The sequence below is a fragment of the Notechis scutatus genome, chromosome 13, assembly GCF_049901735.1.
Source record: "Notechis scutatus isolate UNSWTSFEM ecotype Mainland chromosome 13, rNotScu1.2, whole genome shotgun sequence".
NCBI lineage: Eukaryota > Metazoa > Chordata > Lepidosauria > Squamata > Elapidae > Notechis > Notechis scutatus.
This window is the reverse complement of record NC_142021.1, coordinates 10,594,527-10,621,841: the sequence shown is the minus strand read 5'-3', so window position 1 is coordinate 10,621,841 and position 27,315 is coordinate 10,594,527. Positions and strand designations below refer to the sequence as shown.

Here is a 27,315-nt window from a genome sequence, read left to right as displayed (position 1 = left end):
TTCTCGTTCTTTCTATTATGGGTTGTTGTTGGTTTTTTTCCCCTTGGACCCCCAAGGCAAAGCTTGATTGAAAAACCGAGCTTTTTCAAGAAGGGGCTGCGGCGGATATTAAGGAGGAATAAACGAAGTCCACTTCTAAGGAGAGAGAGAGAAAAAAAAAATCCTTCCGCATGAAAGGAGTTTGATTTAGAGGCAATAGTGGCTGAGAGCAGCCCAGACTAGCATCTTTACCGTTTTTTTATTGGATGCATTAGATATTCCAAAGGCAGGTGATGGTTTGTTGTGGTTCAAGTCGCTTTTGATTCCCAGTGGCCCAACGGACATCATCTCTCACCAGAATTCCCTCCAGAATAATGGCTTCTCGGAGTCTTTGTAAACTCATCCTTGTATCTCAGGGGTGTTAAACTCGATTTCATGGAGGGCCGCATCAGGGTTGAGTTTGCTCGGAGGACCAGGGGGCGTGGCCAGAGGGTGGGAGTAGCCACATTGGAGGTGTGGCCAGCTCGACATCATTCGTGTTGGGGACACCTGTGGTGGCCAAGTACTTAAAGCAGGACTTCCCTGAGACCCTCCCTCATTCTCATTATAATCTCCTTTCTTTCTTTCCTTCCTTCCTTCTTTCCTTCCTTCCTTCCATTCATTCTTTCCTCTACCTACCTACCTTCCTTCTTTCTTCTTCTTCTTCTTCTTCTTCTTCTTCTTCTTCTTCTTCTTCTTCTTCTTCTTCTTCTTCTTCTTCTTCTTCTTCTTCTTCTTCTTCTTCTTCTTCTTCTTCTTCTTCTTCTTCTTCTTCTTCTTCTTCTTCTTCTTCTTCTTCTTCTTCCCTTCCCTCTTCATTCTCCTTCCTTCTTCCTTCCCCACTTATATTTCCTTCCTGGCTCTCTTCCCATCTTCCCTTCTTTTTTCTTTGTCTTTCCTCTTTCCCTTTCTTTTTTCCTGTCCCTTCTTGGATGCTCAAATGCAAAAAGGGGAAGCATTTCTCCTTTGTTTTTGTTTTTACTTTCTGTTGCTAGCCCTCTGCCAGCCTCCTGCAGCCCTCTGCACATGCACAGACACCCCCCGGCTCTGTTTTTGCTGGCAGAAGCACCGTGGGCCGGTCCTTTGCGATTTCCAGGCCGGCCCTGTGGGCCAGATCTAAGCACCCCATGGGCCTCCAGGCCTTGAGTTTGACATCCCTGTTGTACCTAGTCTAGTGAGAAGAAGGACCAGGAGAGACATGAGAGCAGTCTTCCAATATTTGAGGGTCTGACACAAAAAAGTGGGGCGTCAACTTATTCTCCAAAGCACCAGGACAAAAAGCACCGGATGGAAACTAATCAAGGAGAGAAGCAACCTAGAACTAAGGAGGAATTTTCTTGACAGTGAGAACAATTATCCAGTGGAACGAGTTGCCTTCAGAAGTTGTGGGTGCTCCAACACTGGAGGTTTTTAAGAAGAGGTTGGACAACCATTTGTCCAGAATGGTATGGTGTCAGGGTAAAGCCAGGAATGCTTTACGAGTTGACCTATGGGATCCCCTGCCCATGTAGGGGGATGGACTAGATGACTTCCAAGGTCCCTTCCAACTCTCTTGTTCTATTTTATTCTATTCATCAATGATATCTAAACACCTTGTCTTCTGCAACCTTCTTTTTCAATGGCTTTTGATTTTTCTGGGTGTAATCATACAGGTGGTCCTCATTTAATGATCCCAAATGGGTCCCATGATTTAGTAAAGATAAGTAAAGCAGTTGCTGTGTGACTGTGCTTATGACCTTCCTTCAGCTTCCCTTTGCTTTATAGACCTGTGAAAGTCCTGAATGTTTGGAGACAAACTAATATAACGGAGAACACAAGTGAGGTCCTGGCAGACTCAAAATAATCCTTCCTTCTTCCCTCTCCTCCCTATATTCCTTCCTTCCTTGCTTCTCCCTTCTTTCTCTTCCCCTCCCTCTTTCTCCTTCTCTTCCCTCCCTATATTCCTTCCTTGCTTGCTTCTCCCCCTTCTTTCCCCTCCCTCTTTCTCCTTCTTTCCTCCCTCCTCCTTCCTATATTCCTTCCTTGCTTGCTTCCTCCCACCCTTCCTCTCCCCCTCCCTCTTTCTCCTTCTTTCCTCCCTCCCTCCCTTTCCCTCCCCTTTTCTTCCTTCCTTCCTTCTTTCCTTCCTTCCTTCCCTCCCTCCCTCCTTCCTTTCCTTTCTTAGTTCAATGTCTTTGCAGAAACTAGGAAATCACATTTGGAATAATGAATAACAAACTTCAATCATTGGAGTGAGTTTTACTACCGCCTTCGCCAAAGCCAAAATAAAGCTGTTACAGAGTTCTTTGGAAAAAATGGTCCAATGAAACAGAAGGCTCCTTTAAACCCACTTTTACACACACAGAGAGAGAGAGAGAGAGAGGGAGAAGGAGGGAGGGAGGGGAGGAGAGAGCGGGGAGAGGGAGGGAGAGGGAGAGGGAGGGAAGAAGGGGGAGGGAGGGGAGAGCGAGACAGACACAGAGAGAGCGCTTTGGTTGGATATATATTGTTCACCGTAGAGAACATCAGCTCATATTCCGGGCTAAAAATAAAACATTTCGTTCTGCAGCCACGCTTTTAATGTGCGTAATTTCTTTTGATGACCAAATGTAGGGCTTGAATTCCCATTCACTCTGTGTGTGCAGCATGCACAGCTTTACCCCGAAGCGCATCGATCACACTGCACGTTGCAAATGAACTCATCTTTGCCCTGGCCACCGTGAAAGTTGCACCAGCATTTTTTTTTAATTTTCATTGGAAACCCTCTCTTCTTTATTTAGTTATCTATTTAGCTGATGGATATGGCTGCCATCTGGACGATGGACTGCATCAAGAAAAGCACCATCCCTGTCGTCTTCTTGCCACGAAGTGGAAGTGGTCTGTAGAGATTCTCAGTCCTCCAGGCCTTGGTTGTCCCAAAGGTGTTTTTTTTTCCAAGAGGCCACTGGAATTTCTTGTTTTTATTTTGAAGATGTTTTGCTTCTCCTTCAAGAAGCTTCTTCAGCTCTGACTGGATGATGGGGAATGGAAGGATTTATATTCCTTGCAGACAGTTGGTCATTTGCATCCTTTTAGAGGGTCATTGAGGCCTCTTGGAGGTTTGTCTGTGTCCTCAGGGTCATCTGGTTCCTGTAGTCTGCAATTTTTCCCTCTGGAAATCCATTCCTACTCCAACACCATTCAAAGGATGTTCATCCCAAATTGTATAGCGAAAACTCCGTAGAGGTTCTCAGTCATCCAGGTGATGGTTGTCCCAGAGGTGTTTTTTTCAAGAGGCCACTGGACTTCCTTGTTTTTTGTTTTTTTTTTCTTTGAAGTCATTTTGCTTCTTATCCAAGAAGCTTCTTCAACTCTCACAGAGTATTGGGGAATGGTAGTAGAAGTGGTGTTTGCACTTCCCAGGCACCCATCCTTGGGGGTCTCTCGGTGGGTTCCCATCTAACTTTTAAGCAAGTCTAATGCAGGTTTGTTTTGTGTCAACACAGAAGGATAAAATCAGACTCGGTATAGTCTTTGCTTGGTGGTTTGCTTGCATACGTTTCATTACCCCATTAGGGAATATCATCAGTATGAAGGGGTGTGGGGTTTGCTTGCTGTTTTATATACAGTAGTTTGTTTTACCCATTTTGGTGGTTGGTATGGATTTCCTTTTCTTTGATTAGGGTATGATTACCTTCTTGATTGTTTGTCTGGGATCAATCCCTGCTTATCTAAGCTGTAGACTTTTGGAGAGAATGTTTTTCTGATCTTTTTGCTTCCTCGCTTTTCATCCTTCCCGGGTCAGTTAAATGAGGACCCAGATGGTTGCAGGTTAATACGCTGACTCCACAAACCAATTAGAGAATGCTATAAAGCACTTTGACATAGATATACGTCTGAGTCCTATTGCCAGTATTTCATTTGAACGATGCATAAATGTAATTTACTCCTATGTGCCTGTTGATGGCTAACGTTTCTGAATGCCAACCTTCCAGGAATTCTCTAGCCCAGATGTAGCTTGGCCTAGAATGCTCTGGGGGGAAACTATGGCTCTGTCTGTCCATGTGTTGTGAGATTAAGGCAGTTTCATTACTTCTTCTGATTGCTAGTTGGTGTTCAGGGATGCGCTCTGCCAATTCTTCTGCTTGTCTGTCCTACCTAGTGGGGTCAGACTACTTGCCCCCATGCACCTAAAAAGTATGGCTAGCATAAGCACAACATTGCTGTGTTTGGGAACTGACCCTTTACAGCCAACAAAACCCTAGTAGTTAAAAAAAAGAAGGGGGGGCTCTTTAACTTGCTGGCCTAATTCGTCTTCATCTGTTGGACTTGTTATATAAGAAGAAGAGAAGGAAGAAGAGAGGGAGAGAGAAGGAAGGAGGGAAGGCGAGAGAGGGAAAGGGGAGAGAGAGGAGAGGGAGAGAGAAAGAAAGAGACAGAGAGTGAAGGAGAGAGGAGGGGAGGGAGGGAGAGAGAGAGAAAGAAAGGGAGGAAGAGAGGGAGAGAGAAGAAAGAAAGAGAGAGGAAGAGAGAGAGAAAGAGAGAGAGAGGGGAAGGAAGAAAGAGAGAGGGGAGAGGAGAGAAAGGAGAGAAAGGGAGAGGGAGGGAAAGAGAGGGGAGGGAGAGGAGAGACAGAAAGAAAGAGAGAGGGAGAGAGAGGGAGAGAGAAAGAAGGAGAGGGGGGAAGGAAAGAAAGAGAGAGGGGAGGGGGAGAGGAGAGAAAGGAGAGAAAGAGAGAGGGAGGGAAAGAGAGAGGGGGAGGGAGAGAGGAGAGAAAGATGGAAGGAGGTAAGAAGGGGAGGAAGAGAGAAAGAGGAAGGGAGGAAGAGGAGAGAGAGAGAGAGAGATTCTAAGCATAACTGATTATGCCTCTCCATATTTATTTCAAAGGTAAAGCTTAGGGCATTTTGTAAGACCTTCAACTGCATTAAGAGCTTCACACTCCTGATTTCTATAACTATGGATTAGCTCCTTTGGCCTGGTTCCTCTTTGCTTTTATTAAAATAGCCATTGTGCTGGTGGCAAAAAAGGAGACACACTTTTTTTTGGGTAAATGTCTGATATAGGAGTTAATTAACTCATAGCTTCAACACCAGCCTTCTCAGTTGTGTTCCAGCTTTCCACCCACCCATTTCCCTTTGTGTTGCTTTGTCCTGTGGGCCTAGATTGTGCTAACTGTGTCCAAGACACACACACACACACACACACACACACACACACACAGAGAGAGAGAGAGAGAGAGAGAGAGAGAGAGTGTTACGTTCACTGCCTTGAGTTATTTGTAGAAATAATAAAGGAGGGATACAAATAAATGAAACACACACAAATGTCCATTGGAAGGAGCATGTTCTACTTCTTCAGGAAACGTTTGAGTCCAAATTCCAGCCTTTGGGAATTGGATTCCAAGGGACAATCAAGAGTTCTTTATTGCTGACCGTTTTAGCAGTGTACAAAAGGTAACTGGACTTTTTTTTTTCAAGAAGTAACTGGACTTTCTTGTTCTTCTTTGAAGATGTTTCACTTCTCATCCAAGGAGCTTCTTCAGTTCTGACTGGACGGTGGAGAATGGAAGGATTTATACTGGTTATTTGCATCCTTTTAGAGGGTTGTTGAGGCCACACGGAGGTTTATCTGTGTCCTCAGGGTCACCTGAGTGGTGCTCCTGGTTCCTGCAATTTATTCCTCTGGAAATCCATTCCGACTCCCACACCATTCAAAGGGGGTTCATGCCAAATTGCATAGCTAAAAGTCTATTGGGATTCTCAGTCATTCAGGTCATGGTTGTCCCAAAGGTGCTTTTTCAGGAGGCAACAGGACTTTCTGGTTTTCCCCCCCACATCATCCAGTCAGAGCTGAGGAAGCGTCTTGGATGAGATGCAAAACATCTTCAGAAAAAAAACCAAGAAAATCCAGTTGCCTCCTAAAACAAGCAACTTTGGGACAGCCATGATGACCTGGATGATTGAGAATCTCTTGCAGACTTTTCAGCATGGTATTCCTTTGGGTTTCTTCCTCCTTAATTGTCCTCTAAGCCAGTGATCCCCAACCTTTTTTAGCCGCGCCCGGTACCGGCATCAGCTGGGCGCGCGACCGGTCCGGCATCAGCTGGTGCCGCCATCTTTTTGATGAAAAAGTGCTTCCGGTGACCTCACGGAAGCACTTTTTCATCAAAAAATGGCAGCGCCAGAGCTTCGTGAGCTTTTCCGGGTAGAAATGGCTTTCTACCTGGAAAAGCTCACGGGCGCTGGCGCCGCCATCTTTTGATGAAAAGTGCTTCCGGTGAGCTTTCTACCCGGAAAAGCTCACCGGAAGCACTTTTCATCAAAAAGATGGCGGCACCAGCAAACCGCCCGGTAGGACTTGTTCCATGGACCGGTCCCGGTCCGTGGACCGGTGGTTGGGGACCCCTGCTCTAAGCCATCCATGGGTGCCACCCTTCAAAGTTCTGTGCTTCTACAACACCAACTGGAAATATGACGTCTTTCATGGCACAATCTGCATTATTTTCTGACTTCAGATCAGATCCAAGGGAGCAAGATTTTGGTAGGTTAGGAAAAAGAGCAGCTTGGGGCTACTAGGTGAGAAATAATAAATAAATAATACATCAAGCTCACGTACTCAAACTCATTGTTCTGTACAGTCATTACCATTCTTGTAGACCCGCACAGCGATTGGCCAAGACGCGGCAAGCTGATTGGCCGAGCGAGCCGCACTGATTGGCCCGCCGCGATCCCCGCGATTAGTGGAAACTAATCGCGGAGATTCAAAGCGGTGCCATTAGCCCCGCAACCGCCGCCGCTAGAGAATAAAAGCCGCCGCTTTTCCTTCGGGGCCCGAGCCGATCTCGGGACTAATAAATGAGCTGAACTAAGTCACTGGCTCCCGAGTCTCCTTCCTAGCGCCGGACACGACACTCATCATCTCCCAAAGTCACCCAGTTGGCTTTCTTGCCTTAAGGCTAGACTAGAACCCACACTTTTCCCATTTTATACCTGGTATATTAATCACTAGATCAAGCTGGCTTTGACATAGTGAGACAGGTTAGGTGTATGACTTGTTAGGGTGGTTTGTGTGTTTTAGACAGGGTTCTTTCTCTTGGAGAAATGGGGGGGAAAGTTTTCAAGGAGCCAGGGAAAAAGAGAGAAAAACAGAAAGTTCTTTGGCAGTGTAGGACCAAATATTATCATTCCAAGAAGAGCCTGTCAACTCAAAAAGATTTCTCTGGTCTTTTAGAGTTGACAGCAGAAAGTGGGGGCGGGGGAAGTAGTGCATTCCTTAAATGCTTCATAGATAATTGCTAGGCGGCCGAAGCTTCTGGTGTGCAAGATTATATTACTGGAGAGCATGATTGATGACTCTTGGCTAGGGATGTGTCCCATTGGAGAATATACATCCAGGGGGTGGTGGGGGAAGACCAGAGTCAAGGGGGAAATGAATGATATGTCTCGGCTGCAGAGTCGGCTGCACCCAGGTAGCGCTGGCATGTTTCACTCCTAATAAATCTTCTTTAAACTTTGAGAGATGCGGCTAGAGACTCATAATTCAAATAGGGGTGGATGCCGGAGCCCTGACAAGTCCTTCTTTAGTGGCATTAATTCGGAGAGATTCTCTACAGGTATAGACCTGTGCCCATTAGAACGATTCTTCTCCTTTATATCACATTTTTATTCCTTTTTCTTTTTTTGCAACTTTCCTCCCAACAGGGCAAAAGTGAAGAAAGGGGTAAACATCCTGAATGCCAAAATCAGTGAGCTACGGCAGTGGGACGTGATGCAGGAGGTCAGTAATGGTGGGAAGCATTCGACGATTGCTGTGATGTGTCACAGAATCAAGGCGAATTCACGCAGCAGGTGAGTGCAGTCTTGGGCTTCAGCCCTTTGAGCATTCTGGGCCCCTTTTGGTTTTGATCCAAGCAGGAAGGACCCCCTTTGCCGAGGGGAAGTAAACCCCCTCGCTGGTTGCAGTAATATAATGGAGAGGGAGGGAGGGAAGGAGCAAGGGAGGGAGGGAGGGAGGGAGAGAGCAATGAGAAGGAAGAGTGGCATGGAGGGGAGGGGAGGAAAGAGAGGAAGGACAATAAGAAAAAAGGGAAAGTCAAGGAGTGAAGGAAGGAAGGAAAATGAGAAGAAGGGGAGGGGCAATGAAAAGGAAGGAAGGAAGGAAGGATGGAAGGGAAGGAGGGAGGGAGGAGAGCAATGAGAAGAAAGGGAGGGGAGGGGGAGGGAGGGAGAGAGAGAAGGAAGGAACAAAGGAAGGAAGAGCAATGAAAAGAAAGGGAGGGAGGGCAAGGAAGGAAAAGGGAGAAGAAAGGGAGGAAAGGAATGAAAAGAAAGGATGGATGGATGGATAGAAGGAAGGAAGGAAGGAAGGAAGGAAGGAAGGAAGGAAGGAAGGAAGGAAGGAAGGAAAGGAAGGAAGGAAAATGAGAAGGAAGAAAGGGAGGGAAAGGGAGGGGCAATGAAAAGGAAGGAAGGAAGAAAGAAAGGATGGAAGGGAAGGAGGGAGGGAGAGCAATGAGAAGAAAGGGAGGGGAGGGAGGAGGGAGGGAGAGAGAGAAGGAAGGAACAAAGGAAGGAAGAGCAATGAAAAGAAAGGGAGGGAGGGCAAGGAAGGAAAAGGGAGAAGAAAGGGAGGGGCAATGAAAAGAAAGGATGGATGGAAGGAAGGAAGGAAGGAAGGAAGGAAGGAAGGAAGGAATCACTTGTCAATGTGAGCTTTCAAGAATCCATTTTCTTGATTCCCCTTAAGAATCAGGAGCCCCTCTAGATGGACCCTGTACATTCTAACAGAACCTTAATAATGCATAAAGGCAACATAACTAAACGGTGATGTATCTGAGCTCTATCATTTCTCCTCATTTGGCCCATTACAAGGAGAAACAGGGCCCCTTTGTTCAGCTAAGCTGCTTTGTTCTCTGACGAAGAATCCCAGATTCAAAATACATGAGGGCTTTTAAAAGAAATAATTGGCCTTGTTCCTCCTCTCTGATGTTACTCTGATGGGCGATCAGGGGAAAGAAGCACTGGGTCTCTGCAGGCCAAGCGAGATGGTTTGATCTTGTCTCTGCTGGTTCAGAGCCATCTGAGCAGGAAGACCTCCAACCGTCCACCCTCCTGTCCAGAAAATTGGTCCTGTTTCCCCAGTTATCCATTGGCTGGATCACACACCAAGGAAACAAACCTTCATAGCTTAAGATCCTGAAATAGGCATTTTGTGGTCTAATCCAGCGATGAAATGCCACCAGTTTGGCTCCAGTTTCAGCCAAACCGGTAGCAAAATTGCTACCGGGTTGGCTGAACCGTAGTAAAAAAAAAAACTCCGATGATCACCTGAGAGAGGAGAAAGAAGAGAATAGTGTAGGATCGCCCTCCCACCCGCCCTTTTCTGTTCTTTATCTGTTCTTTATGCTCTCAACTGATTGGCATGGCAGAGCCTCAGCTGGTGATTAGTAGTAGAATCTAGTAGAATCTCACCACTGGTCTAATCTGAGGTTGTCCTCTGTAACACCAAAGAGAGACTCCTATTATTATTTTTTTTTACATCATTGTTTAGAAAAGCGGTTGGGTTGGTTCAGCTGCTTAATCCCTCCTATGTAGAAGAAGAAGACTTCCTTAGATGTTCACGGATAGAAAAGAATATTCGCAGCTCGGGGTTGTAATTGTGTGGTTAGGGTTAGGTGATCTTTGAGCTTGTTGGGTTTTTTTGCAGACATTTTGTTACCTGACTAGATAACACCATCGGTGATAGAAGAGAGTGAGGTTTGCAAAAGAGGAGGAAGGGAGGGAAGAGGAGAACAGAGGACCCCCCCCCCCCCCCGGTGGTCCCCCCCACTACCTGGGGTTTTGGGAGGAGAGGAGGAAGGGTAGGGTTCCTATAGGAGGTGGCCTCTGAGCTTGGTGGTTTTCTTGCAGAGGTTTCATTACCTGACTAGGTAACATTCTCAGTGATAGAAGGGAGTGAGGTTTTCTGGGATTAGGAGGAGGAGGAGGAGAGTGGGAGAAGGGAGTAGGGTTTGTAGAGATAAGGGTGAGGGAGAAGGGGGAAGGAGAACTGTGGGGTCCTTAGTTCTTTCTGAGCTTGGTTGTTTTCTTGCAAACATTCATGACTCAACTGAGAAGGGAGTGGGGTTTGTGGAGAGGAGGAGGAGGAGGAGGAGGAGGAGGAGGAGGAGGAGGAGGAGGAGGAGGAGGAGGAGGAGGAGGAGGAGGAAAATAATGGTGATGTCTACTGGTATTTTTCTTGCAAATGTTTCATTACCCAACCAGTTAAGTTCATCAGTGCTAGCATTAGCTGGATTCCTTCTAGCACTGAAGATGTTACCAAGTTGGGTCATGAAACATTTGCAAGAAAACAATTGAGCTCAGAGAGCATCAAGGATCACACAATCCTCCCTCCCTCCCTCCTTCTGCCTCCTCCTCTTCCTCCAGCACCGATGATGTTCCCTAATTGGGTCATGAAACATCTGCAAGAAAGAAAGAAAAAAGCCAAGTTCTGAGACCTGCCATCCATCATCCAGCCAATTAATCCATCATCCAGCCAACAGGCAACCTCTTTCTCGAATGTGGTTGGGTTGCTTATCCTTGTAAGCGTGGCAGGACTTTGGGAATCGCACAACGTCTCAATGAGGGAGCTTCCCCTGTTTTTCCCATGCACGAGAAAGAAAGGAACAGGTGTGACAACCCGTTAGGGAAACACTTTGAGGTCGAAGCCTTAATTCTCTTTTATTTTGAGGTGATCTCAAAGGGCGCCGTCTTCCCTCCCGTGCATCGAAGCCCTGATCCATTTATTTATCGTGTGGCTTGAAGTGGAGTGAGTGGAAAGCTGATGTGCCAAACTCTTGGAGCATTTTTTTCCTGGGTACCATCAGCAATTCAGTCCTGGATGTGCAAACCGCGGATGGCAAAAAGCAAAGGGAGATCTATCTATCTATATATATTATATATATATTCCTAAAGAGAACTCGAAGTACAAGGAGCTCTTCCTTCTTCAGTGGTCTCTTGGGCAGGGAATTTCAGTCCCATTTATGATATCCACAGACTCATGAGTGCCGTTAGGAGTCTTTTGTATATTCCAGCATTTGCTTTATCTTCCCCTTCTGACATCGCTTTTTCATTTTACTTACATTGGACATGAAAATAAAGCTAATTCAGATTATTCTATTCTGTCCTAATCTGGAATGTATTCCTTCCTTCCTTTCCTCCCTCCCTCCCTCCCTCTTTCCTTTCTTCCCTCTCTCCCTTTTTCTTTTCCTCCCTCCCTCCCTCCCTTTCTTCTTCCTTCCTTCTGTTCCACCTATCCTCTCTCCTTCCTTTCTTCCCTCTCTCCTTTTTCCTTTCCTTCCTTCCTCCTTCCTGTCTTTATTTTTTCTTTCCTTCCTACTTATGCTCCCTCCCTCCTTCCCACCCTTTCTTCTTCCTTCCTTCTGTTCCACCTACCCTACCCTCTCTCCTTTCTTTCTTCCCTCTCTCCTTTTTCCTTTCCTTCCTTCCTCCTTCCTGTCTTTATTTTTCTTTCCTTCCTACTTACACTCCCTCCCTCCTTCCCACCTTCCTTTCTCCCCCTTTCTTCATTTCTTCCCTTCCTCCCTTTTCCTTTCCTTTCCTTCCTCCTTCCTGTCTTCCTTCCTTCCTATCCTCCCTCCCTCCTTCCTTTCTTTTCTTTCCTTCCTTCCTTCCTTCCTTCCTTCCTTCCTTCCTTCCTTCCTTCCTTCCTTCCTTCCTTCCTTCCTTCCTTCCTTCCTTCCTTCCTTCCCACTGTTCCTTCCTTCCTTTTTCCTTCCTTCCTTCCTTCCCCCACAAAACAGACTCCCTCAAAAAGCTTCTCCACAGCCCCATCTGCACAGAACAGTTATTTTTATTAAAACTAATTTAATTTGGCAACAGTCTACATTCTGTTAATGGGATCATTCTGCATCGCCACCATCCTCCCAGGTGGGGTTTTTTTTTTTTTTTTTGGCTTCTCATCTTTCTCCTTTTTCCAAAGCGATTTCACAGAATTATTAATTTCAAAACCGGGGACGCAGATCCGCAGATTCCTGCCTCTTGAGATTTTGCATCAGGTTTTTGGCACCATCCTCAGAGTTACAGATTCAAGGATGCTGAAAAAGAAAGAGGAGGAACTGTAGATCATCAGCAGATGGAAGAGGAATCCAGTAGGAGATTCCCAATAAAGATTATCTCAGGGCAAGATCTGACAATCCGGTAGGAGGCATTGGAGGTAGAGGTGGTATTCAGCCAGTTCTTACTGGTTCTGGAGAACCGATAGTGGAAATCTTGAGTAGTTTGGAGAACCAGCAAACCAGCCAACCCCATCTCTTCTCTGCCTCCCATTGAGTCCCAGCTGATCGGCTGGGTCTTTTTTGGTTGCCCTGCACAGGAGAACGGAGCTGGAAAGCAGGCTAGTGGGGTGGGGAGGAAGTGGGGATTTTGCAATATCCTTCCCCTGCCACACCCATCAAGCCATGCCCACAGGACCGGTAATAAAAAAAAATTGAATCCCACCACTGGAGGGAAGAGAAGAATGAAAGGGGAAGGAAGAGAGGAACAAAAGGGGAAGGAAGAGAAGAAGGAAGGGGGAAGGAAGAGAGTAATGAAAGGGGAAGAAAGAGAGGAAGGAAAGGAATGGAAGAGAGGAAGGAAGGGGGAAGGGAGAGAGGAACAAAAGGGGAAGAAAGAGAGGAAAGAAGGGAAGGAAGAAGAACAAAAGGGGAAGGGAGAGAGAAGAAAGGAATGGAAGAGAGAAGGAAGGAGGAAGGAAGAGAGAAAGGAAGAAGGAAGGAGGAAGGAAGGAACAAGGAAGGAAGAGAGGAAGGAAAGGAATGGAAGAGAGGAAGGAAGGGGGAAGAAAGAAAGGGAAGAAAGGAAGGAAGGAAGAGAAGGAAGAGGAACAAAAGGGGAAGGAAGAGAGGAAGGAAAGGAATGGAAGAGAGGAAGGAAGGGGGAAGGGAGAGAGGAACAAAAGGGGAAGAAAGAAAGGAAGGAAAGGAAGAGAAGGAAGAGGAACAAAAGGGGAAGGAAGAGAGGAAGGAAAGGAATGGAAGAGAGGAAGGAAGGGGGAAGGGAGAGAGGAACAAAAGGGGAAGGAAGAGAGGAAGGAAAGGAATGGAAGAGAGGAAGGAAGGGGGAAGGGAGAGAGGAACAAAAGGGGAAGAAAGAGAGGGAAGAAGGGAAGGAAGAAGAACAAAAGGGGAAGGGAGAGAGAAAGGAAAGGAATGGAAGAGGAAGGAAGAGGGAAGGGAGAGAGGAACAAAAGGGGAAGAAAAAGAGGAAGGAAAGGAATGGAAGAGAGGAAGGAAAGGGGAAGAAAGAGAGGAATGAAAGGGGAAGAAAGAAAGGAAAGAAGGGAAGGAAGAGGAACAAAAGGGGAAGGAAGAGAGGAAGGAAAGGAATGGAAGAGAGGAAGGAAGGGGGAAGGGAGAGAGGAACAAAAGGGGAAGGAAGAGAGGAAGGAAAGGAATGAAAGAGAGGAAGGAAGGGGGAAGGGAGAGAGGAACAAAGGGGGAAAGGAAGAGAGGAAGGAAAGGGGAAGAGAGGAACAAAGTGAAGGAAGCAGAGGTGGGTATTCAGCAGGTTCTGACCAGTTCTGGAGAACCGGTAGCGGAAATTTTGAGTAGTTTGGAGAACCAGCCAATCCCACCTCTGACTGGCCCCGCCAACCCCATCTCTTCTCTGCCTCCCATTGAGTCCCAGCTGATTGGCTGGGTCTTCTTTGGTTGCCCTGCCCAGGAGAACGGAGCTGGAAAGCAGGTTAGTGGGGTGGGGGAGGGAATGTGATTTTGCAGTAACCTTCCCCTGCCTCACCCACCAAGTCACGCCCACAGAACCGGTAGTAAAAAAATTTGAATCCCACCACTGGCTTGGAGAACTAAATGCCACTGAATTCATCACACAACCTTGAAACAGGGTAAGAGAAATCCTTACGGTGAAGCGCAAACCTCACTGTGACCGCGCTAATTGATCGAGCGGGTCTCAGAATTCCAGCTTGGCAGAAAATCCAATTTTGCAAGGTCCCCAACTGACTGCCCTGCTCTTTCGAAAAACTTCCACTATTCTGAGCCAGCCAGAAGCCATCGGCTTAAAACATTGTGTGCACCCCCGATTCTTACCGTGTTCCTTTTGAAAACACAAGGACCCCACCCGCCAAAAATATCTCGGCCTCCCCTGTTCCATGTATTTCCAGGGTTGGGCAGCTGGGGTCTGCAGGGGTTCAGGAGAGAGATTCTGTGCAGTTTGGGGAACCCCCAAATCCCACTCCGGACTGGTCCCACCCACCCCTTCCCTCCCAGGAGTCCCCATGCGGCCATTTTGGATGCAGTGCAGGGCGTGCGTGGAGGCTGAGGGAGGGTGAAAAACGGGCCTCCTGGAAGTTCGGGAAGGCCAGAAATGGGGCCATTCCAGCTTCCAGAGAGCCTCCGGAGCCCGGGGAGGCCGTTTTCACCCTTCTGGAGGCTCGAGGAAAGCCTCCGGAGTGCGGGGAGGGCAAAAACGCACCCCCCCCACTATGGTGCAGGAGGCCGACTATGCCACACCCACTCTGCCCACGCCCACTCAGCAACCAATCAGAGAACCTGTTGCTAAAAATTTTCAAGCATTTCCCCTCCTTTTGGTATCTTCCTCACCAAGCTTGAGCCTCCTGGACAGAGGACCGTTTTGTGAGGTTTTATTAAAAGAAGAAGGAGATAAAATGATGCGTAACAGAGGTGGGCTCCCGTCCCCTCCCTACCTGCAGGCTCAAAGCACCATGGAAATAAGAACATCTGCTGGAATTCACGAACCGCTGACATCAGCGAGAGAAATCACTGCCTTGGCTTTCGATAATGGCGAGAAGAATAAATCACCCGGGCAATAAAGCTCAGGAGGGGCCAGGGAGGCAAAAAAAAACACCTGATCTAACATCTTTAAAATAAAGTGAATAACCGTCCCATTAGTATTCTTCAGGCTGCAGTTTCCCAAACTTTTCCAGACAATGCACTGTTGACAAATAGATGGATGGATGGATGGATGGATGGATGGATGGATGGATGGATGGATGGATAGATAGATAGATAGATAGATAGATAGATAGATAGATAGATAGATAGATAGATAGATAGATAGAAAGAGATAGCTAGATGATAGGTCATAGATGGATAGATGGATAGATGGATGGATGGATGGATATAGATAGATAGATAGATAGATAGATAGATAGATAGATAGATAGATAGATAGATAGATAGATAGATAGATAGATAGATAGATAGATAGATAGATAGATAGATAGATGATAGATGATAGGTCATAGATGGATAGATGGATGGATGGATGGATGGATGGATGGATAGATAGATAGATAGATAGATAGATAGATAGATAGATAGATAGAGAGAGAGAGAGAGAGAGAGAAGATAGCTAGATGATGGATGGATGGATGGATGGATGGATAGATAGATAGATAGATAGATAGATAGATAGATAGATAGATAGATAGATAGATAGATAAATCATAGATAACTTTTAAGCCCGTCAGCATTCAAAATAGAATAACAGAGATAATAGAACAGACCTTGGAGGTTTTACAGATTAATAGAGTTGGGAGGGATCTTGGAGGTCATCTAGTTCAACACCCCGCCCAAGCAGGTGAGAAGTCTTCTGGTCCAATCCCCTGCTCAAGCAGGAAACCCCCTTCCATTCCAGACCAATGGCTGTGCAGTCTCGTCTTAAAAAACCTCCAGTGTTGGAGCACCCGTAACTTTTGGAGGCGAGCCATTTCATTGAATAACAGAATAATGGAGTGGGAAGGGACCTTGTAAGTCATCTAGTCCAACCCCCTGCCCAAGCAGGAGACCCTACACCATTTCTGACAGATGGCAGTCCAGTCTCTTCTTGAAAGTCTCAAGTGATGGAGCTCTTACAACTTCCAAGGGCAACTTCTGTTCCATCGGTTGATTGTTCTCACTGTCAGAAAATTCCTCCTTATTTCTAGGTGGAATCTCTCCTTGTTCAGTTTCCAAAGGTCTTCTAGTCCAATCTGCTCAGGCAGGAAGCCCAATATCACTCTGGACAAATGGTTGTCATGTCTCTTCTTGAAAACCTGCAGTGATGGAGCACCCACAACTTCTGAAGATTTCTCCTTAGTTCTAGGTTGGCTCTCTCCTTGATTAGTTTCCAGCCATACCTAACGGTTCTTACTAGCTGGTGATTCAAAATGGCAAAAGAGATTTGTGCCAATGATAGGGGTGAGTTGCACAACCTTCAAGCATTGCTTCTGCTCAACCATCTTCCAGAATCACCTGGAGGCTTTTTAACACAGGTGGATCATGGCGAGGTCCCACCTTCCTTCCCAGGAATTAGCTTCAATGAAAACCACCTTTCATCGGGCTTGAATTTGGTCTCATCTGTTGGACTTGCCGAGATGGCACAGTGGTTAGAGTGCAGTACTGCAAGCTATTTCTGTTGACTACCGGCTGCCTGCAATTTGGCAGTTCGAATCTCACCAGGCTCAAGGTTGACTCAGCCTTCCAAACAGGTCGGTAAAATGAGGACCCAGATTGTTGGGGGCAAGAGGCTGATTCTGTAAACCACTTAGAGAGGGCGGTAAAGCACTATAAAGCGGTATATAAATCTAAGTGCTATTGTTATTACCTTCCTTCCTTCCTTCCTCCCTCCCTCTCTCCCTTCCTTCCTTCCTTCCTTCCTTCCTTCCTTCCTTCCTTCCTTCCTTCCTTCCTTCCTTCCTTCCTTCCCTTCCATGGTGCACAGTGGTTAAAATGCAGTATTGCAGACAAACTCTGCCCACTGCCACCAGTTCAATCCTGACAAGCTTAAGGTTGACTCAGCCTTCCCTCCTTCTGAGGTCAGTAAAATGAGGACCCAGGTCATTGGGGGCAAGAGGCTGACTTTGCAATCCGCTTTGAGATGGCTGTAAAGCACTGTGAAGCAGAATATAAATCTAAGTGCTATTGCTGTTGCTCTTAAAAATCTTTATAATGTGCTGGGCAAACATCTCTCTCATATGATTTACTTACAAAGTAGACTTACAAACTAGAAAAGAGAGGATGCGTAGAGGTGTTCTGATGAACCCAAGTCAAGATGTTGGTCGTATGGAGGGTTGATATTTATCCCATCATCCAATATGCCATAAAGGATGGAAAGTAACCATGCAGAGAAACCAACCTAGAAAGGAGGAGAGATTTCCTGACTGTGAGAACAGTCAATCCGTGGGACAACTTGCCTTCAGAAGTTGTGGGAGCCTCATCACTGGAGGCTTTCAAGAAGAGACTGGGCAGACATTTGTTTGCAATGGTATAGGGTCTCTTGCTTGGGCAGGAGGTTGGACTACAGGATCTCCACGGTCCCTTCCAACTCTGTCATTTTGTTCTGTCCTGTAGTGCCAGTATGGTCCTTAGGGTTAGGTTTCCCAGCTTCTTCTTGAGTTTCAAGTCAAGGGTTGACCAGCTGCCAAGTCTTTTGAAACCTCCCAGATCCTTCGCTTTCTCTCCCCCATGGCCAAAATCTTCCCCTTGTTAACTCCAATCACTTGGGCAGGCAGTTCCTCCACTTATAACGGTGTTCCGTCTTGTACAGTGCAACATAATGGATGTTATTCATCAACTTGATGTTCTGGCTTAACAATACCAATCACGCTTGACTCATCTCTCCCTTTCAATTCCAAATCAATTTCCCCAGGAGGAAATTGATTTGATTAGCGATCCATTTGCTTCGCCTCTTTCAATTTGTTGAAGGTTGTTTGGGTGACCTCTCAAGTATCGCCCAGGCGTTGCGTCAAGAGTTTCCTATTTATAGTCGCAAGCAGGGCAATGTTCAAGGGATGAATTGATTTCATAACTTTCCATTGATAAGATTCCTACAGGAAGAATCCTAAGTTTTCTCAGGTTTGGGCATCAATCAATCAGAATATTAAGCCCTAAGGACAGGTATAGTAAAATATCTAATACCGGTAGTAAGATGGATGGATGGATGGATAATAGATGATGGAGAGACAGGTAGATGATAGGTAGGTAGATAGGATAGAGATAGATGATAGAGATAAAGAGATACAGATAGAGAGATACAGATAGATGATTGAGATAGGTAGATCATAGATAGATAAATAGACAGACAATACAGATGACAGAGATAGATAGGATAGATAGATGATAGAGAGAGAGAGAGATACAGATAGATGATAGAGATAGATGATTGATAGACAGGTAGACAGACAGACAGGCACAGATAGACAGACCAACGATAGAGATATACAGATGACAGATAGATAGATAGATAGATAGATAGATAGATAGATAGATAGATAGATAGATAGATAGATAGATAGATAGATATAGATGACAGACAGACAGACAGATATAGATAGATACTGTAGATAGATGGAGAGATGATAGATAGATTGATAGAGACAGACAGACAAACACAGATATAGATAGATAGATAGATAGATAGATAGATAGATAGATAGATAGATAGATAGATAGATAGAGTTTTCTTTGAAATGTGGAATAGTGAATATTTTAAATCTTGCCTGGGCCAGCCCTCTACACCTGCCTCAGTTTAGACCTCAAAGAAATTTATCTCTAGAAATAGTTTTGTTGGAGAACAACATATTTTACATTCTACCCAAAGACTTCTGAAGGATGACTTCAGAGAAAGTCAACTAAAAAGGGTTTCTAAATTCATAAGAAGGTGTCCACAGCAATTCTGCACCCTGGCCTGTGGCAGTAGTTCCAGCTGCGTAGGGAGATTGCCATTTCTCCTCTATTCTCACCTCAAACCGAAGGGCTGAGATGACTGTAGGAAACCACTGAACATCTCGTCTGCAGCTTGAGACATGTCAAGAGTTCATAGGGCTCAGTTCTTGCATTATACTGTCTGCCAGAAGATGGTGCTGATGTTTTACTTCACTCTGGTTCAGAAAGGGATATTTCTGAACCCCTAAGAGATCTTGTTCTTTTCCAAGATGCCTTTAATGCAGGCTTGTTTCTCTGGATGTTTTTTTTTGTTCAGTTGCTAAGTTGTTTCTGACTCCTCGTTGACCATACTACACCAGGTCCCCCTGTCCTCCGCTGACTCCCTGAGTTTGCCCAAACTCATGGCCACTGCTTCCATGACACTATCTAAACACCTCCTCCTCCTCCTCTATCTTCCCCTTCTCCTCTGGCCTTCCATCTTTTCCAACTTCAGGGTCTTCTCCAAGGAGTTCTCTCTTCTGCTTTGGCGGCCAAAGTATTTGAGCTTCATCCTCAGGATCTGTCCTTCCAAAGGACAATCAGGGTCATTCATTTCCTTTAGGATGGACTGACTGGATCTCCTCTGCAGTCCAAGAGACTTTCAAGAGTCTTCCCCCAACATCTTTATATGTATATGACTACAATTTCCATAGTCACTCAACTCAGCCCCTCTCTAGCTTGTAAAAAGATCCTGGGATTAAGTATAGCTTCAAGATCTGTCCTTTCAAAGGAAGAGTCAGGGTTGTTCATTTCCTTTAGGATGGACTGATTGGGTCTCCTTTGCAATCCAAGGGACACTCAAAAATCTTCCTCAACATCTCTAGATGTATATGACTGCAAACGTCTTCTCCAACATCTCTAGATTTATATGACTACAGTTTCCACAATCACTCAACCCAGCTCTTTCTAGTTTATGTAGAGATCGAGTGTAGGACTTTCTTTATGCAATCTAGGTGTAGATGAGGACTATGGAAACCTTAGAAGCTTCTTTGTGTCAGCTTAGTTTTGACTAGTTATAAAAATGGTTTCATCCTTACTTGGGACAACGGACTGTGTGTTCTTTGCCTGGAGCTACAGCTCTCCGCTAAAGGACACAAGACATGACTCCATCTTAGCCTGGATGTGACCCCTGATTGGAGTAGGGTTAGATCCCTGGCTGGCTCAGACCAACCTCGTAAGCAGAAAATAAGGAGGAAGCTGATACGTTTTGGTTTGCCACATGAAGTAGCTTCCCCTGAAGAGTTCCAAAGCCTTGACAATTTATGGTTTTTAGCTGCTAAACTGTGATTCCTTCTGCAATGGAAAAAAAAAACCCCTGTGTTCTCTTTTTTTTGTGGTGGCTAAGTTTAGATAATGTTTCTCTCATTTTTACTGGTGTCTTTTAAAGAGGGCTCTTTGTCTGCTCTTTTGAACAATTTCTTTTTTAATTTTATGATGCTCATAGTTCTTGATGCTTGTTTATTGCATTGGGCTTAGATTGATTGCATGTATATTTTATGATTGCAAACTGCTCTGAGATTTTTTGATTATTTTTGGGGGGGAGGGAATGCAAGATGTCACCAGTCCAGGATGAGAGTATGGATGTTCACACCCAGAGGTTCCCCCAAGGCATTATATCTATATTGTTGATGCTTTTGTCACTGTTATTATTTCACAAACACCTTTTTTTTAAAAAAAATGGAACAGTGCAATATAAAAACATTGAATTAGTAGTGTTAGTAGTGTCATGGTGCCAGAAAGATCTAGACAAATTCAAAAGGAAGGCTGAGGCAAGAGCAAGTGTATAAATTATCTGGATTTATTGTAGACAGAAAGATATAGTGGATTTTTTTTTTTTTAAAAATGAACCGTCTGGAGCATGGAAATAATTGGAAGGGATGAGGTTCCAAGTTAATATATCCTCCCCTAAATCAATGTTACCTGAGGGTGGAGTCAAAAAATAAAGATGGCATCCATGACCCGTTAAAAGGGTTTCAATCACGAGGTTAAAGCCACCATCTTTACTGGTTCTAATTCCCTTATAGAAAACGATGGGATTCACTCAACCCATCCATTTAAAAACATAGATTAAACTAAGATGTGAAGCAAGACATGTAGCTAAAGATGCAGGCTTGTTGGTGAGTTAGAAGGGGGTGGAAAAAGCCTTGCTGGGTGAGGAATTCTGGGAGTTGAAGTCCACACCTCTGAAGGTTGTCATGCTGACTGGGGAATTCTGGGAGTTGAAGTCCACACCTCTGAAGGTTGTCATGCTGACTGGGGAATTCTGGGAGTTGAAGTCCACACATCTGAAGGTTGTCATGCTGGCTGGGGAATTCTGGGAGGTGAAGTCTACGTATCATAAGGTTGAAGTCCACACCTCTGAAGGTTGTCATGCTGGCTGGGGAATTCTGGGAGTTGAAGTCCAGACATCTGAAGGTTGTCATGCTGGCTGGGGAATTCTGGGAGGTGAAATCTACATATCATAAGATTGAAGTCCACACATCTTAAGATTGTCACGCTGACTAGGGAATTTTGAGAGTTAAAGTCCATACATCTTAAGTTTAAAGTTCACAGAGCTTAAGATTGTCATGATGGCTGAAGAATTCTGGAAGTCCCTACACTTTCAAGTGGCTATGGTTGAGAAACTCAGGAGTGTGTGGTGGGCTAGAGGTGGAGCTCTCGCCTCACAATCTGGAAGCTGTGAGTTTGATCCTAGGTAGAGGCAGATATTTCTCTCTCTCTGGGAATATATCTGCTGAATAAAACTCTGCATTGGCGATAGGAAGGGCATCCGACCAGTAAACACTCAGATCCATTCAGTTGCCCAGACTCCACCTGGCAAAGGATTTTGGGGTTGTTAAAAGAGGATGATGATGATGATGGTTGAGGAACACCATTATAAGGTATCAAGAGATACCTTGAGTTGACATCCCCATCATTTTCTTCAAGGTACTTTTCCTCCTTATAGATACACAACTATTCACTTGTGACACCTTAATTTTTCCAAAAGCAGAAACAGATGTTCATGAGAGATAAAAAGAGCGGTGATTGTGCAATAAGATTGAGCAGTTTTTTGTAGTTAAGTGCATTGAAGCTTAACCCAGAGAAGAAGGTAGATATCTCTCATTCATTGTTTTTCAATCATTTCTGATCAGTGTTAGAATGACAGCTTGAAAGCTTATTTTTCCACAGGGAAAATTTTTATTAATTCCAACCAATTGTGTGTTTGTGTGGTTTTCCTCAAGGAAACGGTAAAACATGACAGGTATTTTTGTAAATGAAAGCAGTCAGGAAACATCTGCTGAAAGTGATAATGCCTAAGTAGTTTTGCTGTTGCTCTGAAAAACTTAGTTACATTCAGCAGAGATTAATTTTTCATTATTCATCTCCAGTTAAGATGAGAATTGCTTACCCGGAATTACTGATGGAAAACATCACATGGAGCTCCAAATCATAAAAATTGGATGTGGATGGGAACATCAAATGGATCTCTAAATTTTGGAGAACAGAGAAACTTCTATTCCCCTAACTTTTTCAGCGATATTCTTACTTTAATAAATCATCATCTATGACCAAGACTTTTTGATATCCAGAATGGAAGTTAAGATGTGCTCTGTTCTACGGACCCAAAATTAATTGGTCCAGTAGTTGAATCTTTGTTTAACAGTGGTGAAAAGGTCATCTTCTCTAGAGATTAGAGGAGCAGGCTGTCCTAAAACGAAGAAAGCAGTCTTGAGTGGCACATACAGATGCATTTTCTTGTCTTTGCTCGTGCTACCAAACCTCATGGGATGACAGTCTCACATCTGTGTCACATCATCGGGGTCAAACCTGGCTCCATATCTTGGTTGTGCTTCTGTCTTCTGGAGAGTAGAGTTGATATCTCCAGCCAATGATTAGGGAAGGGAAATACTTATCGGATGAACGTTCCATTGAGTCAGTCCTTCAACTGTCTGATCCTTCTGAGAAGCATAGAAGACACCAACGATTGAGAGGGAGAGATGCTGACCAAGAATAAGCCTTAGATCAAGAACTGGTGATATTTATGAGAGGAGGGGCACCCTTTGAGTGGGGACTTTGCTTTCAGGAAAGGATTGAGTGAAGTAAAATTGTGAATTCGCACCGACCTCTACATCTAAGAAATCAGAGTTGCTACAATGACATTGAAGACCAACTTGTTTTCTGGGACGGAGCATCCTGCAACCTTATGAACGGTCCGATTCTTTGTACCTGACATTAATAGCAATAGCACTTAGACTTATAGACCGCTTCACAGTGCTTTACAGCCCTCTCTAAGTGGTTTACAGAGTCAGCATATTGTCTCCAACAATCTGGGTCCTCATTTTACCCACCTCAGAAGGATAGAACTTGGAAGGCTGAGTCAACCTTGACCCTGGTGAGATTTGAACTGCCAAATTGCAATCATTTGGCAGTCAGCAGAAGTAGCCTGCAGTACTGCACTCTAACCACTATTCACGGAAAGGAAAGGAAAGGAAAGGAAAGGAAAGGAAAGGAAAGGAAAGGAAAGGAAAGGAAAGGAAAGGAAAGGAAAGGAAAGGAAAGGAATGCAATAGCAATAGCACTTCACAGTACTTTACAGCCCTCTCTAAGCAATTTACAGAGTCAGCCTAATAATCCCAACAATCTGGGTCCTCATTTTACCCACCTTGGAAGGAGGGAAGGCTGAGCCAACCTTGAGCCTGGTGAGATTCGAACTGCCAAATTGCAATCAGCTGGCAGTCAGCAGAAGTAGCCTGCAGTACTGCACTCTTACCTGCTGCTCATCAACCTAATTAGCCTAGAAGATTTATTCAAGCCTGTACAGAAGAATCTGGTCAACTAAAGTTCAGCATTAAATTGGTACCCGATAAGAGTCAACGGAATTCAGGAGGGCTTGGGCTTGGACCCTTTTGTGAGAATGTAACAACTCTAAGCTGATGGCATGCTTAATTCCACCCTCCAGCTCTTCCTGCTCTTCTCCTACAATACATGAAGTAACTGCCACCGAACAGTTGGTGCCTGCAAAGAAACCCCCTCCTCTGCTTCTTGTAATTCTGGTGCCATTGTGGCCATATTTCTCATATGTCTACTTATGTGGTTCCTGCCTAGGGGGAATCATGTAGCTCTGGTTGGAAACAGAATACTGGATTAAGTAGACAGGCGCTTGTTTTTCAAGCCCCCCTTTCTCTGGGGGAGGGCGGGAAGGAGGTGACAGCTGATCAATAGGCTAGAAGAAGCCAACCAATATTCTAGGAAAAAAAACTAGCAAAACAGTGTTTCTGGCAGTTCACGAGAAAATGAATTACCTCCTGGGCGGAGATAAAGTTCATCCATCTTTCCATTCAACCTGGGCTTATGGCAGGGTTAGTTAGGAGTTGATCTTGCCTGGGCCGCCCGTCATGTTTCTGCTTTGACCTTCTGCAAAATCTAGTTTTGATTTAAATGTCAAGGAACTGTTGAGATGAGAGCATTGGAGAAGCGCATCCGGGAAGGTATTGATAAGTGTCACCAAGGAGTTTTGCTGTTGCCGCTGCTGCTGTTATTGTTATTGCCAAGTGAGAGAGAGATCTGATCTTAGAAATTTGTTTCGGCATTTTTTGTTTGCTCTCTGTGTGATCCCCAACAGCTCCGACAGTCATTTTTGTGAGCTGTTGGGACTCGAGGAAGAGAGTCTGTAAGTCACAGCTCATAGATTACAGCCTGAAAGAATGGCTGTGTCCTTTTTTCAGCAGGGATCCTGATGATACTTTCCTCTTCCAGCATGTGTGCCCTGAATTTGATTTTAAAAAGGAAGTAGGTGGATCAAGGGACATGGTGGCTCAGGGGCTAAGAAAGGATGAGAAAGGTCGGCAGTTCGGCGGTTCGAATCCCTAGTGCCACGTAACAGAGTGAGCTCCCATTACTTGTCCCGGATTCTGTTAACCTAGCAGTTCAAAAGCACACACACACAAAAATGCAGGTAGAAAAATTGGGACCCCTTTGGTGGGAAGGTAACAGCGTTCCATGCGCCTTTGTCAGTTAGCCAACGCCGGCTACATGACCATGGAGATGTCTTCAGACAGCGCTGGCTCTTTGGCTTTGTAAACAGAGATAAGCACCGCCCCCTAGAGCCAGAAACGACTAGCATGGATGTGCGAGGGGAACTTTTACCTTTACCTAGGTAGATCAACCCACTAAAGAAGACTTTGTCAGGCTGGAGTTTTTGTTGTTGTTGTTGTTGTTGTTGTAATTTTTGCACTCGTGTCAGAAGCATCAAGGCACTTCTGGGTTGAAAGGATTAGCTGAGGGCATCATTGTTGGCCCGGGAGAGTGGTGTGGTGGCCCAGAGGTGGAGCTATCACCTCACAATCCGGACTCTGTGAGTTCAATCCTAGGTAGAGGCAGATATTTCTCTCTCTGGGCACAATGAGAATCTATCTGCTGAACAAAACTCCGCATTGGTGACAGGAAGGGCATCTGGCCATTAAAACTCTCTGCTAGCTCCATTCAGTTGCCCTGACTCCAACCTGCAAGGGATTATGGGGTTGTTAAAAGATGATGATGATGATCACCGTTGGCCTGGGAATGACCAGTTGGGGACTCCTTTTCATGTCCCCAGCAGGAGCTGGAATGAAGGGTGAGAGCTCAACCCTGACTCATGTCAGTTCTTGGGTTTCGAACACAGACTTACTAACCTCCTGCCCAGTGTCCCAATCCGGTGAGCCACCGTGTTCCTTGTCAGACTGATGATGTCAATCTTGTAGGGTAGTCCAGAAAGGAAGCACACCCAGGTGAACTAATTCTACTTTGTTGTGAGGTTACCTTTCTCTCCCACTTCCTCACCTTTACAGCTCAAGAAACTAGGGCGGGTTCCTTACTCCATTCCTTTTGTGAGCTACATTGCCTCTTATCTGTTTGGTCCTCTTTGGAGACCATGACTTCTACTCTTGCCTTAAACATTCAAGATGGCTGGATGACTTTGGGCCAATCACCAGGAGATGTTGAATTCCCACCACAAAGGCAAGTAGGTGACTTTGAGCCAATCACTAGGAGATTCTGACTTCTAGTCCCGCCTTACACATAAAAGCCAGATGGTTGACTTGGGTCAATCACTAGGAGACCGTGAATTCTAATCATGCTTTAGGCATAAAAGCTAGCTGGGTGACTTTGGGCCAATCACCAAGTTGAGTTGAGTTAAACCCACTGTGCATTCCTGCCTCTTCTCAGTGCCTCATTGAAATCCCTATTTTCAGCTAAGCTTGGGGGAAAAAAGAGACGGTTCCATTTACACCTCCGATATTCTCAGTTCTTTGACTTGTCATAAATAACTTTGTCCTTCCTGTCAAAATAGGAAAGCAGAACAGGAAGGAAGACGGCTCCTTCTCTGCCCTATTAGAGAGTCAAAAAGTAAACAGAAGCCAGACCATTAAATCATATCCTGATCGATGAATTCCCATCTATTCTAGCCTCTGGTACTTGCTGGCATCTGTGCCTTATCCTTAACATTTCTACATTGTTTGGAATATTGCTCCCTTTATTCCCCTATATTGCATTTTTATTGCTCAGGGCAGGGAAATTGTGGACAAAATCATTACAACATTTGTCCCTTCGACTCTCCTTTCTGTTTGCTGATCCTGAAACTAAGCCAACATGCAAAGATGGACATTCAACACGAACAATTTTGTTGAGTTCCTAACAGTGACTTGTTTATCCTCTAGAAAAGGATGACAGATGTGCACCAAAGTATTACTGAGTCTTCCATAATGTCCTCTAAATTCTGTTTTTCTCAAAGAACCATCAGCCTAGTCCTTATTCAGATTTGGCTTCATGCAGAGACCGATGTTATCCACTGACCTGCATCCTAACAGTGTCAAGTGAGGGTCCTTGGTCTCAGAATGGCTGTTGCGTTCTTGGGAATAACAGTGTTGTGTTGAAAACAAACCTAAGCCAACATAAGTTTCATGGAATTTACCTGCTAAAAGCGTCCATTCAGCAGCAAATAAGTTTGCTTAGGGTTCCAATTTTCTTAAATAACTACGGGTAGTCCTCGACATACAACAGTTCATTTAGTGACCATACAAAGTTACAACAGCACTGAAAAAAGTTGAATGGAATAGAATAGAGCTGGAAGGGACCTTGGAGGTCTTCTAGTCCAGCCCCCTGCTCAAGCAGGAGAACCTATACCATCTCAGACAAGTGGCTATCTGGTTTCTTCTTAAAAACCTCTAGTGATGGAATGCCCACGATTTCTGGAGGCAAGCTGTGATGGCACAAAAGCAACTAAGTCACAAAAGTAGGTAAAGTCCCTTTAATACCTCCAACTTGGCCCCCAATGTCCAGTTATCATCGGCTGGAGAAAAAACTCTCCCAAGAACAGTCTTTAAAGGGAAGAAATTCCGTCCAAACCCAAAGTACATATAAATTATAAATAAAAACCAAGACAAACCACGCTGCAGCAATTAATGAGACAGGGCAGGATAAGGAATTGAAGATGTCAAAAGATAATGAAACACACACACTTGGGAGGACGCCAGAACTCAGATAAGACTTGACAAACCAAAATAATTTCATGCTTTGCTTCCAGCAACTTTACCGTGCGCAGTTTGCCTTTTTAAACAGTCTTCACAGCTGCAGCCAATGAAAGGGATCAGGGCCCTTTC

At 45.0% G+C, this 27,315-nt stretch overlaps 1 protein-coding gene across 2 annotated transcripts in view; it reads left to right on the top strand.

Moving 5' to 3' along the window:
• Positions 1-27,315, top strand: part of LOC113425103 (transmembrane protein 132C-like) — a 150,746-nt gene that overhangs the window by 77,733 nt on the left and 45,698 nt on the right. For both annotated transcript variants that reach the window (XM_087942978.1, XM_087942979.1), the window contains exon 3: positions 7,680-7,826. In XM_087942978.1, coding sequence (XP_087799104.1) covers positions 7,680-7,826 — 147 coding nt within the window. The remainder of the gene's footprint in view (positions 1-7,679; positions 7,827-27,315) is intronic.